Raw genomic sequence first — 14,316 nt, forward strand, 5'->3', positions numbered from 1 at the left:
CTTATGGGATGTCTGGAGAGGGTGTCTGGAGAGGCTGATGAAAGAGGCCAGGCCCCAAGACAGCATAATTCCTGGGACTTCTGCCTTATTTCTGTCTTTTGGGATGAGATTTTTGGTAGATGTGTAGTTGTATTATATCCTTTTAAAAATAGTGATATTAACATATGGGCCCATAGTTTTATTAGTGAATATTCTTTACAGATCTTTGGGGGAGGGAGGGAGGCAGTGAAAATCTCTCAGAAAAGAAAACAATTACCCATACTCTCATAACCTACAAGTAATCACTATTAACAGTTTGTTCATTCTTTGTTTCTATGTATATTTTTAAACTTAGCTTGAATCATACTCTGCATGCAGTTTTGGTCTCTTTTCTCCCCCAGCTTTATGTTGAGAGCATTTTCCCACATTAAATTTTTTTTGAAAACATTATCTTTGACAGGTACATAATATTACATAGTATGGTTGTATAGTAATGTAACCATGGACCTGATTTATCATTTTAGGTTTTTTTTAAGAAACTATACAGGTATTCTGAAGTTCTGAGGAATAAGCCTAAAACTATTGCTTATGGTTCCTGTTTTCTGTAAAAAAAAAAAAAAATTATCTTTTTTTTCACTCAGCAAATTTTTATTGAGAACCTATATGCAGGCACTATTCGAGACTTAAGAGTATTAAATAGGCTTTGATTTTGATTAAAAATCCCTGCCCTCCTGGAGCATCTCTTCTAGTTATTTGTTCTACAATAATAATTTGACTTCATATACTTCTTATAGTAACATGAGCCTAAAACAGTATTTTGATAATTTTACATACTTAGAACTGATTTGTTCTAAACACTATACTATAATCATTCCACTTTGTATTCTGTATGTTTTTTCATTTGGTATCATTTCATAATTGCTACTATTTATTGAGCTGTTTTTTCAAGCAACAGTTAAAAAGGAACTTTTATAATGTAGAATTCTAGTTTTTCTTCTACATAATTAAGTGAGAGTATGGGGAAGAAAAAGGGAAAGAAACAGTTGAAAAAAACTTTTCCAATTTAAGCATTAAAAGCTGGAAGAAATTTTATTTATTGATTGACATATAGTTGATCTACAATATTATATTATTTTCAAGTGTACAACATAGAGATTTAATATTTTTATAGGTTATACTCCATTTAAAGTTATTATAAAATATAGGCTATATTCCCTGTGCTGTACAGTATATTCTTGTACCTTACTTATAATATTTTATACATAGTAGTTTGTACCTCTTAATCCCCTACCACTATATCTTGCCTCTTGCCCCACTGGTAACCACTAGTGTGTTCTCTATATCTGAGTCTGTTTCTGTTTTGTTATATTCATTTGTTTGTTCTGTTTTTTAGATTCCACATATAAGAGAAAACATACAGTATTTGTCTTTCTCTGTCTGACTTATTTCAGTAAGCATAAAACCTTCTGGTCCATCCATGTTGATACAAATGGCAGAAGTTCGTTCTTTTTTATGTCTGAGTAATATTCCATTGTATGTATACCACATTTTCTTTATTCATTCATCTGTTGATGGACGCTTAGGTTGCTTCCATATGTTGGCTATTGTAAATAATGCTACTGTGAACATTGGGGTGCATGTATCTTTTTGAATTACTGTTTTTGTTTTCTTCAGATATATCACCTAAGAGTGGACTTGCTGGATCATACGGTAAAACTGAAAGAAGTTTTAAGAGATCCTTCTAATCCTCCTCTTCATTGTACAGTTGAAAAAATTGAGTTCTCTTGAGGTTAAGTGGCTTGTCCAGTGTCACATAGCTAGTTTATTAGAGTCTCTGTAAACACAACAGTCCAGTACTCTAATATATGTAATCCATATTCTTTTTGAAACATTATTTTCACTCAAAAAATATTTGGGCTTACTATGTGCCAGACAATGAAATGTGTTAAAATTTGCAAAATTAAGGTAACTTTTTCAGTTCCAGAATCCGTTTTCTTCTTAGACGTGAAAGTGTTCCAAAACTTTGAGAAAAATTCTGCATTGAATGAGGTTTTAGGATATAAATAAGACTGCTGTCTCCATAAGGTAAAGTCCTGTGGTCTTTTCCATATCTGATTTCATCGGGTCTATTTGGCACTGTTATTTTCCAACAGTTTGTATTTTGTCATATCGTTGGAAAATATTCTTCAGAGCATCTTTAAAGTGTTGCTTTTGTCTTCTTTGTTTTCAGTTGCCCTACTTCAGCTCTACGTACAAATTGTGTTTGGGTCAACTGTGTTATTCTTCTGTGTTTTCATAGTTAGGTCCCTGAAGTTTTGTTGTAATAGCTTGTACAGCATTGTTCAACATTCATTAGGGAATATCACAAAGGTAAAGGCTGCACGGACAGGTACAAATAGTTACATAATTAGAATTAATTAGGATTTCTTAAATTTTCTACAGTAAAAACATAGCTACTTACAGCTGCTTTTGAAGACTAGAGAAAGTAGATAACATTTTTTAAATATTTTATAATTTCTTGGTGTATGTGTGTGTTGTGTGTGTGTTTTTTCCCTAGTGTTGTCAAAAAAGTATTTGTGTTGGTGATTTCATTTGTTCATGCCTTTAAACTTCCTGTTCTAGATTTAATGTTAGTGGTTTTAAGTTTAATGACAAATGAAGGAAAAGAGCTCAGAATGCATGGAATGCAAATTGGTGTAATGGAAAGAATACTGGCTTTGGAGTCAGATGTTCCTGTTCTATTTTGCTACTTTTGGGCAAGTAACTCATATTTGTCTTCAAACCTCAGCTTCCACATTCTTTTCTCAATATTTCATGACTTCTCCCTTACATTCCCATTCAAATTAAGTCTTTCTGTTTTAGACTTTCTTTAGTACCTATACTTTTTCTTCAAAGCACTTTTTGTCTCTTGAAATGATATATTTCTGTATTTGTCCATATTTGTTTAATTTTTTTCTTCCTACCTGGATTACAATTCAGAGGAGTAGGGTTTGTATCTGTTTCATTACTACCTACCCTGCACAGGGCAAACACATGATAATTTATTCCATAAACACAATAAATATTTTTTAAATAAATGAACTACTCACTACTGTCTGTCATATGCCAAGTTATTTCCTTCACAGCTGTAAAACTCTGCAACCACACCTCTTACAGAAAGCCTTTTTTGAGAAAATCAGGACAAGAGAAGTTCTCGTACTACCTCCTTAAAGATAACATAGGACTGTTGAGTTTACAAAATTGTACACTAACTTTTACCTTGTTTCTCACAACTCAATGAAATAATCGGCTGGCCTAGACTAAAAGATCCTACTGTTAAGACAGTGTATTTCGACTCATGTCTAGCTTTGTGCCTGGCACATAAACACCTGATGAACTCTCAAGAAACAAAACAGATTCCAGTTAGTACTTTTATTGAAGTGACATTATAAAAACTTGGCATTTTTTTTACAGCATTAAAAAAATTCCTTGTTTTATTGAGAATGATCATTTATAAATAAATATTGAGTTTATGAAATAAATTATTAGTCATTTTTATTTAATTATTCGTGTTCTGGTCCGGGTAAGACATTTGCTTGAGATCTGAATTAGTTTTGAAAGACAAGTGTATATGGACATGATATCTTTCCAGTAAATCTTGCAGCTATTTCCGTGCCTGCATATGTTAACATTTTTATAATTGGCTTCCAAATGACAAACACAGATGTCTGTAGTCTGAATTTCCAGCATGTTTTAGAATAAATGTTTTTCCAGTAATTTAAAGTGCCTCATTGCAGTATCAAATGATTAGCTAATTGAATAGAGTTTCTGGTTTTTGCTTATCTGCCAACTTGCCATTTTTCAGATTTAAAATAAAAATAGATAGCTATTTATGATGTGATTTATGATGTGCTCTTGTTCCTTTTCTCATGTTTTTACAAAACAGAACTCTTCCTAAAAAGCTATTATTTTTGTTTTTCTGAGAATTTCATTTTGTCATTTGTTTAGTTTTTCTGTTTATTTGTTTTGCCTAGTGGGGTAGAGAGATTATGGTGAGAGGGAATATTTTATGTTTTAATTCATTTAATTGCCACTTTGAATTCTGAGACCATGGAACTTTTTTAGATAGTGGAATTAGATATGTCAGTTTATCATCTTAGTTCTTAGGTTCTGTGGAACAGTGCTTAAAATTATTGCTTAATGTTAACTTTTCTATAAAAGGTATGTTATCTTTTTTTCACTCATCATGTATTTATTGAGTACTGTTCTAGATTTTGAATATATAGCAGTGAACAAAAGTTCTTACATTCATGGAGTTTACCTTCTGGTTAATTGTTCTGGAAAAAATAATATGACTTCATGTAATCAATAACATAGGCCTGAAACAATGTCTTGGTAATTTTATGTCCTTAGAAGTGATTAGTTCTACATACTGTAATAGAACTATTTTTTTTTTTTTTTTTTTTTAATAGCTGCGTTGGGTCTTTGCTGCACGCGGGCTTTCTCTAGTTGCAGCGAGCAGGGGCTACTCTTCACTGTGGTGTGTGGGCTTCTCATTGCAGTGCCTTCTCTTGTTGCAGAGCACAGGCTCTAGGCCTGCGGGCTTCAGTAGTTGTGGCACACAGGCTTCATAGTTGTGGCTTGTGGGCTGTAGAGCGCAGGCTTAGTAGTTGTGGCTCATGGGCTTAGTTGCTTTGCGGCATGTGGGATCTTCCTGGACCGGGGCTTGAACACTTGTCCCCTGCATTGTCAGGCGATTTCTTAACCACTGCGCCACCAAGGAAGCCCCTATTCTCCTTTTTTTTTTTTTTTTTTTTTGCGGTATGCGGGCCTCTCACTGTTGGGGCCTCTCCCGTTATGGAGCACAAGCTCCAGAAACGCAGGCTCAGCGGCCACGGCTCACGGGCCCAGCCGCTTCGCGGCATGTAGGATCCTCCAAAACCGGGGCACGAACCCGTGTACCCTGCATTGGCAGGCGGACTCTCAACCACTGCGCCACCAGGGAAGCCCCCCTATTCTACTTTTTATTCCATATCTATTATTAACCTTTTCATTGGGTTCATTTAATAATGGATACTGTTGTCTCAGGCAGCGGGTTTTTTGTTTGTTTGTTTGTTTGTTTTTGCGGTACGCAGGCCTCTCACTGTTGTGGCCTCTCCCTTTGCGGAGCACAGGCTCCGGACGCGCAGGCTCAGTGGCCATGGCTCACGGGCCCAGCCGCTCCGCGGCATGTGGGATCTTCCCGGACCGGGGCACGAACCCGTGTTCCCTGCATCGGCAGGCGGACTCTCAACCACTGCGCCACCAGGGAAGCCCCTGTTTGTTTGTTTTTTAATCAGTCTTTTTATAGTACAGGATTTTAGTTTTCTCTTTTGTTATGTATTTGTAAGTATAAATAAATATTAAATATAAATTATATATCCTAACAGAGTTGGAATTTTAAACAAAATCTTCATCATTGCCCTGATATCCTCTGCTGTCTGAATATATTTTTAAATCTTAAGAATGTCATTAGCATTTTTTTGCTTTTGCATTCTTTCTGAGGGATCGTTTTAAAATGATGTCCCTAGACTTTTGATTCTATTTACAGATAATATATAATAGTGTTTCAGTTGGTTTATTTTTAAGAATGAATTTGCTCTCCAAAGTAGTTTAAATGCATTCCAGCAGCTTAATAATGTACAAATAGAGGCAACTGGTCTTGCATCTGTTCCTTAAGCAGATAGTAGAATAACTGACTAGTTGCTGATGAACTGGGGAAGAAATTTAAATGTGATATATTTTTATATTGCAAGGTCAGTGATTAGATATTTCTGACTTATTAATTAGACACATTTGTTAAGTAAACAATACAGATCTGTAAACTTTTCTTCATTTACAGCAGACAAAAGTATAACATGCTGTATGTTATTCTATAGATTCTAGTATTTGTCACATATTTTGATAGTTAATGATATCAACATCATCAAGATTGCTTTAATCCTTTATATCATAAGACATTTACTGGCCATCTTTGTAATTGGTCTAATTTATATATTAATATGTTCGTATATTTCCTCTGTTTCCTCTTTTTAAGGCACAAAGGGCTTACACCTGTTCTTATGCTTTTGTTTCTCTCAGAATGACTGAGTTCAAATAAAATTTAGGAATTGGTAGTTAATAGTTGCTTCATATAAAATTTGGAAAATTTATGCACCAAAAAGGAAATTTCAAGTGAGCATAAGGAAAAATACCTGTAATCCCAAATCCAGAGACAGACCAAAGTTGTTATGGTTATATTCTTCCAGAATTTAATCCATGCCTCTGTGTATAATGTTATTAAAATTTAAAATAGGTATAATTGTTGAAGGCTGTGAGCCTGAGGCCTGCCTTATCTTTGTTAAAAGAGATGCACTTAATTTTCCTTTTACTAAAAAAGGTTATATTGCAGGGGGCTTCCCTGGTGGTGCAGTGGTTGAGAGTCCGCCTGCCGATGCAGGGGACACGGGTTCGTACCCCGGTCCAGGAAGATCCCACATGCCGCGGAGCGGCTGAGCCCGTGAGCCATGGCCGCTGAGCCTGCGCGTCCGGAGCCTGTGCTCCGCAGCGGGAGAGGCCACAACAGTGAGAGGCCCGTATACCGCAAAAAAAAAAAAAAAAAAAAAAGGTTACATTGCAATATTATACCTAATGTTGTGTATAAACATTTACTATTAATAATGGTTTACATTAATATTTTTAATATTAATAATGGTTTGCATTAGTATTATTTTAATTGAATTAATCTAGTGTTGCTCAAAATATGTTATCCATATCTTCTGATACAGGTAGTGATGAGATATTTTAGGTGATATCCTGATCTAATATTAAATAAGAGTGGATAGTATTGTAAAAAAAAAAAAAAAAAAAGTTACTACTTTTCCAGGTTTCTTTAACCAGGTTCCTTATAAGCCAAAAGTCTGATACTTACAGATCCTTAGCACCCCTCTAACACTTGCCTGTTTCTCTTAGAACCATCAGCAATATATCTAGCTAAAATTTTAATAATACAGTTTTATTTTTCATTGTATTCATTTTTGTTTTTGTTTTTAAAAAAATGACAAGTGATACTTTTAATTTATGCCAAGAATAGAAAGTATCCTTTTTTTTTTTTTTTTTTTTTTTTGCGGTATGTGGGCCTCTCACTGTTGTGGCCTCTCCCGTTGTGGAGCACAGGCTCCAGACGTGCAGGCTCAGCGGCCATGGCTCACGGGCCCAGCCACTCCACGGCATGTGGGATCTTCCCGGACCGGGGCACGAGCCCGCGTCCCCTGCATCGGCAGGCGGACTCTCAACCACTGCGCCACCAGGGAAGCCCGACAGTATCCTTTTAAAATAAATTTAAATAAGAAAAGTACACTAGTTAAAACATATTAAGTAACTGGTAAGTTTAGGTGACACTAGGATGTGGCAAAAATCCTGATGATGGTATGCAAATGATTAAGGGCTAGGAGGCTCTACTGTTTGATACTGAAAATATTTATAATTTTTCCCATTATAAACAAGTCTGCAATGATCATTTGTATAGCTAAAGCTTTTTGCATGAAATAATTACATTTACTAATATACATAAGTGGAAGTTGCAGAAATTCCACAAAGCAAATGCATTTAGAACTCCTATGTTTTCATATAATCTCATATCCAGAGATTATACTCCTACCGAACAGTGAATAAGAATGCCTGTTTTTTATTCTACCCAACTCTGGGGTAGAATAGACATGATATTTTCTTTAGACATGATATTTTTAGTTCTTCTCAACATTTGAACAGCATTCATTCAGAAATACCTAGTTTCTTTGCAATTTAGTAGTCATTTTTGTGTTAAACACAGTAACCATGGTCCATTATTTTGTCATCATTTTAGTGATGGGTTGATCCTTTAAAGAAAGTGACTCCAAATCTACTTTTTTCTTAGTGCTTATAAAGAAAAATTATCTTTGACAATAACGATGATTTTTTTTTTCTGTAGCTTGCCCAGTTTCGACAAAGGAAAGCTCAATCTGATGGGCAGAATCCTAAGAAGCAGAAGAAAAAGAGGAAAACTTCAAGTAGTAAACATGACATGTCAGCATACCATGCTGTGAATATTGAGCAGTCACAGAGTGATGAGATGTGCACAAATAGTTCTCAGAGATTAGGCTCAGCTGTGACTCCTGAATCCACAATAATGAGAACTCTACACAGTGGAGAAATAGTTAAACATGACCAGGTCTTCTCTGTTGAAGTAAGTATTCATCCAGATTTTTAAATACTAGCATTCTAAGTGTAAAGTTGTTGTAATGACAACACTCATTAGCACCCTATGCGATTTCTGTGAGCTTGATTTAACAAACACTTACTGAGCAGCTGTATTACACCAAAGATTGAGCACCAAGGATACAAAGATAAATATGACAGTCTCTATCCTTGAAAGTCACTCTGGTGGGGAAGGTGGATGTAAGATAGGCTGTGTACCTTGATTAGAGCCATGCTAGCAACAATGCACATGGTGCCCTAAAGTACCATGATTTGGGGGAATGCCCAAATCAGTCTTGTGTGTGTTATTTGGGAAAGTTTCCAGGAAGAGAACCAAGTCTTGAGGTGTAAGTTAGAGTTAGCTAGAGGCAAAGAAGTAGGGCAGACAACCTCCATGCTAAAGAATCAGCATTCTCAAAGACATGAAACAGTGTGATGTGATTTGGAAACCTTAAGTAGTTTAGTTTTAAATGGATCTCAAAGTGATCAGGATAGGATGGTGGTAATGGTGAACAGAGGGAGGCTGTACCTGGCCCATAGAAAGTTTTCCGCAATAATTGCTAATTTTCTTCCTCCCGTTAATGATGGAAATTTCAAGAATAAGGAGATGAGGGACAAGTTAAGAGTGGATTGGGTGGTGGTGGGATGGTGGAGCTACCAAGACCAGGAGTAGAGAACAATGGGATGCTTAGGAGGAAGAGTGTTGTACAAGGCAAAAAATTATCATTTGGATTGTGCCCTGGCATATTTAGGTGGAAATAGGATTTAGATATATAGGGATTTGAGCTTTAGTCAAGAGTCAGAAATATCATAGAGATTTGCTATTCATCATAAAAGTGGATCTGAGTTTTTCCTTCTTAGAGTTTTTTGAACATTTTGGATACATAGATTAATGTTTTTCATCAACTTTGGGAAGTTTTCAGCCATCATATCTTTGAATATTCTTTCTGACCCTTTCCTCTCCTTCTGAGTCTCCCTTATTCATATGTTAAATTAGTATGTTTGTTGCACAGGTCTTTGATGATCTGTTCATTTTTTTTAAATTCTTTTTTCTTTTTCTCAGACTGGATAATTTCAGTTGAACTATATTGAAGTTTGCTCCGATTCTTCTTCCTCCTCAGATCTCCTGTTTAGCCCCTCTAGTAAATTTTACATTTCAGTTACTTTACTTTTAACTCCAGAATTTCTCTTTGGTTCTTTTATAAATTCTTCCTTTTTTTATATTCCCTATTTGGCGAGGCATTGTTCTTATAATTTTCTTAGGTTTTTAGACATTATTTCGTTCATTTATTTGACTTTTTAAAAAATAGCTAATTTAAAATCTTTGTCTATTAAGTCCAATATCTATGTTTCCTCAGGGACAGTTTCTACTGACTACTGTTTTTCTTGTGTATGGGCCATACTTTCCTTTTTCTTTGTGTATTTGTAATTTTTAAAAAATTTATTTTTGGCTGCATTGGTCTTCTTTGCTGCAAGTGGGCTTTCTCTAGTTGCAAAGAACAGGGGCTACTCTTCATTGCGGTGTGCAGGCTTCTCATCGCGGTGGCTTCTTTTGTTGCATAGCACATGCTCTAGGCACGCGGGCTTCAGTAGTTGTGGTGCATGGGCTCTAGAGTGCAGGCTCAGTAGTTGTGGCACACGGGCTTAGTTGCTCCACGGCATTTGGGATCTTCCCGGACCAGGGCTTGAACCCGTGTCCCCTGCATTGGCAGGTGGATTCTTAACCACTGTGCCACCAGGGAAGCCCTGTATTTGTAATTTTTTGTTGAAATCTAGATCTTTTGTATAATACAATATAGTAACCATGGTGCTTGATTTGATTTGAAGATGTTTTTATTTTCATTTTCTGCCTAACAAATCAATACTTGGGCTTTCACTGGAATTTTAGCATTTCAAGTGCAGGGTGTCTTGTTCACCATTTTATCCTCAGTAGCACAGTTCTTGGTACACAATATGCATTTAATCAGTAGCCATTTAAAAGAATAAATAAGTGAGTGAACCATAAGGACTTGCATCATGAAAGTGGGTTTTTTTTGGCTTTTTTTTTTTGGCCGCGCTGGGTCTTCATTGCTGCACACAGGCTTTCTCTAGTTGTGGCGAGTGGGGGCTACTCTTTGTTGCAGTGCACAGGCTTCTCATTGCGGTGGTTTCTCTTGTTGCTGAGCACAGGCTCTAGGTGCACGGGCTTCAGTAGTTGCAGCATGCAGGCTCAGTAGTTGTGGCACGTGCGCCCCAGAGTGTGCAGACTTCAGTAGTTGCAGCGTGTGGGCTCAGTAGGTGCGACACACAGGCTCTAGAGCACACCGGTTTCAGTAGTTGCAGTGTGCAAGCTCAGTAATTGCAGCACATTGGCTCAGTTGCCCATGGCATGTGGTATCTTCCCAGACCAGAGATCGAACCGATGTCCCCTGCATTGGCAGGTGGATTCTTAACCACTGGACCACCTGGGAAGTCCCATGAAAGTGTTTTAGATTTAAAAGAGGGCCACATAAGTTAGGAACCACTGCTACAGGATTTTAGAATAGGAGTAAGCTTATTTCTGTTCCTGGCATCATAACTACATCAGAGAGGAGGTTGACTTGGAACTTGATCTTGAGTGCTGAATAAAATTCCCATAAGTATAGATGAGAAAGGAGACAGTGATGCTTCCTGTTTGGTTTTTTTTTCGGTTTTTGCTTTTTTTGTTTGTTTGGTTGGGATTTTTTTGTTTTTTGTTTCTGTTAAGTTTTGGGGGCTCATTGGACAGGTACTTTATTATCTTTCTCCATTTTGGAGGAATACTTCTCAGACTTCCATGTATATACAGATCACATGTGGGATCTTTTTTAAAATGTAGATTCTGATTCAGCAGGTCTGGGTGGGGCCCATGAATCAGCTTTTTAAAAAATTTTTAATGTTTTTAAATTGAAATATAGTCGATTTACAATGTTGTGTTAGTTTCTGGTGTACAGCAAAGTGATTCAGTTATAAGTATATGTACATATACTTTTGTATATATATGCATCCATATATATGTATATGTACTTATTCAGATTCTTTTCCATTATTACAAGGGTTTATTACGAGATATAGAATATAGTTCCATGTGCTATACAGTAGGATCTTGTTGTTTATCTATTTTATATATAGTAGATTGTATCTGCTAATCCCAAAGTTCTAATTTATCACTCCCTGCCTTTCCTCTTTGGTAACCATAAGTTTGTTTTCTATGTCTGTGAGTTTGTTTCTGTTTTGTAAATAAGTTCATTTGTGTCATTTTTTTTAGATTCCACATGTAAGTTATATCATATGATGTTTGTCTTTCTCTGTTTGACTTACTTCACTTACTATGATAATCTCTAAGTCCATGCATGTTGCTGCAAATGGCATTATTTCTTTTTTTATGGCTGAGTAATACTCCATTTTATATATATATATATATCACATCTTCTTTATCCATTCATCTGTCGATGGACACTTAGGTTGTTTCTGTGTCTTAGCTATTGTAAATAGTACTGCTTTGAACATTGGGGTGCACGTATCCTTTCCAATTAGAGTTTTCTCCAGATACATGCCCAGGAGTGGAATTGCTGGAACATATGGTAATCATATGAGTATTATGTTGGCTGTGAGTTTGTGATAAATAACTTTTATTATGTTGAGGTATGTTCCCTCTATACCAACTTTAGTAAGAGTTTTTATCATGAATGGATATTTCACAAAAATAAACTCAAAATGGATTAAAGACCTAAACATAAGACCAGATACTATAAAACTCTTAGAGGAAAACATACGCAGAACACTCTTTGGCATAAATTGCAGCAATATCTTTTTCGATCTGTCTCCCAGACTAATGGAAATAAAAAGAAAAAAAACACCTAATTAAACCCAAAAGCTTTTGCACAGCAAAGGAAACCGTCAACAAAACGAAAAGACAATGCACAGAATAGGAGAAAATATTTGCAAGTGATGTGACTGACAATGGATTAATCTCCAAAACTTACAAACAGCTCATATGGCTTAATATCAGAAAAACAAACAACCCAATCAAAAAATGGGCAGGAGACCTATATAGGCATTTCATCAAAGAAGATATACAGATGGCCAAGAGGCACATGAAAAGATGCTCATCATCGCTAATTATTAGAGAAATGCAAATCAAAACTACAATGAGATACCACCTCACACCAGTCAGAATGGCCATCATTACAAAGTCTACAAACAATAAATGCTGGAGAGGGTGTGGAGAAAAGGGAACCCTCCTATACTGGTGGGAATATAAATTGGTATAGCCACTATGAAGAACAGTATGGAGGTTCCTTAAAAAACTAAAAATAGAGCTAACATATGATCCAGTAATCCCACTCCTGAGCATGTATCTGGAGAAAACCATGGTTCAAAAGGATACATGCACCCCAGTGTTCATTGCAGTGCTGTTTACAATAGCTAAGACATGGAAACAGTCTAAATATCCATTGACAGCTGAATGGATAAAGAAGATGTGGTACATATATATACAATGGAATATTACTCAGCCATTAAGAAGAATGATGGATGGACCTAGAGTCTTTCATACAGAGTGAAGTAAGTCAGACAGAGAAAGACAAATATCATATGATATTGTTTATATGTGGAATCTAAAAAAATGATACAAATGAACTTATTTACAAAACAGAAACAGACTCACAGACTTAGAGAATGAATTTATGGTTACCAGGGGGAAGGGTGGGGGGGGATAGATTGGGAGCTTGAGATTAACATGTACACACTGCTGTATTTAAAATATATAACCCTATTAGAATTTTTTAATGTTTCTTTATGTGTATACACAGGATAATTTTATAGATGTAAACATTATGTTTAATTGTATTCAATAACATGAACACAAAAGTGGAATGGTAATAAAATAAGATAACCAACAAGGAGCTACTGTATAGCACAGCAAATTCTGTTTAGTAGTCTGTAATAACCTAAATGGGAAAAGAACTTGAAAAAGAATAGATACATGTGTATGTATAACTGAATCACTTTGCTGTACACCTGAAACTAACACAACATTGTTAATCAACTATACTCCAATATAAAATAAAAATTTTTTTAATTCTTAAAAAAGAATGGATGTTGAATTTTATCAAATGCTTTTTCTGCATCTATTGAGATGATCACGTGGTTTTTGTCTTTTCTTCTGTTGATGTCGTGTATCACATTGATTGATTTGCATATGTTGAACCATCCTTGTAAACCTCAGATGAATCCAGCTTAATCATGGTGTATGATCCTTTTGTTTGTTTGTTTGTTTTGTGGTACGCGGGCCTCTCACTGTGTGACCTCTCCTGTTGCGGAGCACAGGCTCCGGACGCACAGGCTCAGCGACCATTGCTCACGGGCCCAGCCGCTCCACGGCATGTGGGATCTTCCCGGACCGGGGCACGAACCCGTGTCCCCTGCATCAGCAGGCCGACTCTCAACCACTGCACCACCAGGGAAGCCCGTATGATCCTTTTTAATGTGTTGGTGGATTTGGTTTGCTAATATTTTGTGGAGGATTTTCACATCTATATTCATCAAAAATATTGTATGGTAATTTTCTTTTTTTGTGGTATCTTTGTCTGGTTTGGGTATCAAGGTGATAGTGGCTTCATACAATGACTTTGGGAGTTTTCCCTCCCCTTTAATCTTTTGGAAGAATTTGAGTAGGATTGATATAAGTTCTTCTTTGTATGTTTAGTAATCTCCCAGTGAAGCCATCCAGTTCTGGACTTTTGTTTGAAGGGAGTTTTTTAAAATTACAGATTCTGTTTCACTTCTAGTGATCAGTCTGTTCAAATTCTCTATTTCTTCTTGATTCAGTTTTGGTGGGCTGTATGTTTCTAGAAACTGGTCCATTTCTTCTAGGTTGTCCAACTTGTTGGCACATAATTGTTCATAGTATTCTCTTATGGATTTTTGTATTTCTGTGGTATTGGTTGTTATTTCTCCTCTTTCATTTCTTATTTTATTTTAGTCCTCTTTTCTTCTTGGTGATCCCTGCCAGAGGTTTGTCGATTTTTTCCTTTCAAAACACCAGCTCTTGGTTTTTATTTGATTTGGTGATTTTTATTTGGTGATTATTTCTATGTTTTATTT

General features: G+C 36.0%; 1 protein-coding gene across 13 annotated transcripts in view; it reads left to right on the forward strand.

Annotated features, from left to right (window-relative positions):
* The window catches only part of AKAP9 (A-kinase anchoring protein 9), a 145,547-nt gene that overhangs the window by 14,274 nt on the left and 116,957 nt on the right, over nucleotides 1-14,316 (forward strand). For all 13 annotated transcript variants that reach the window (XM_027102407.1, XM_027102410.1, XM_027102405.1 and 10 more), the window contains exon 2: nucleotides 7,946-8,200. In XM_027102407.1, coding sequence (XP_026958208.1) covers nucleotides 7,946-8,200 — 255 coding nt within the window. The remainder of the gene's footprint in view (nucleotides 1-7,945; nucleotides 8,201-14,316) is intronic.

The sequence above is a fragment of the Aethalodelphis obliquidens genome, unplaced genomic scaffold (assembly GCF_003676395.1).
Source record: "Aethalodelphis obliquidens isolate GAN/ISIS:26980383/991018 unplaced genomic scaffold, ASM367639v1 scaffold5, whole genome shotgun sequence".
In the NCBI taxonomy this organism is placed as follows: Eukaryota; Metazoa; Chordata; class Mammalia; order Artiodactyla; family Delphinidae; genus Aethalodelphis; species Aethalodelphis obliquidens.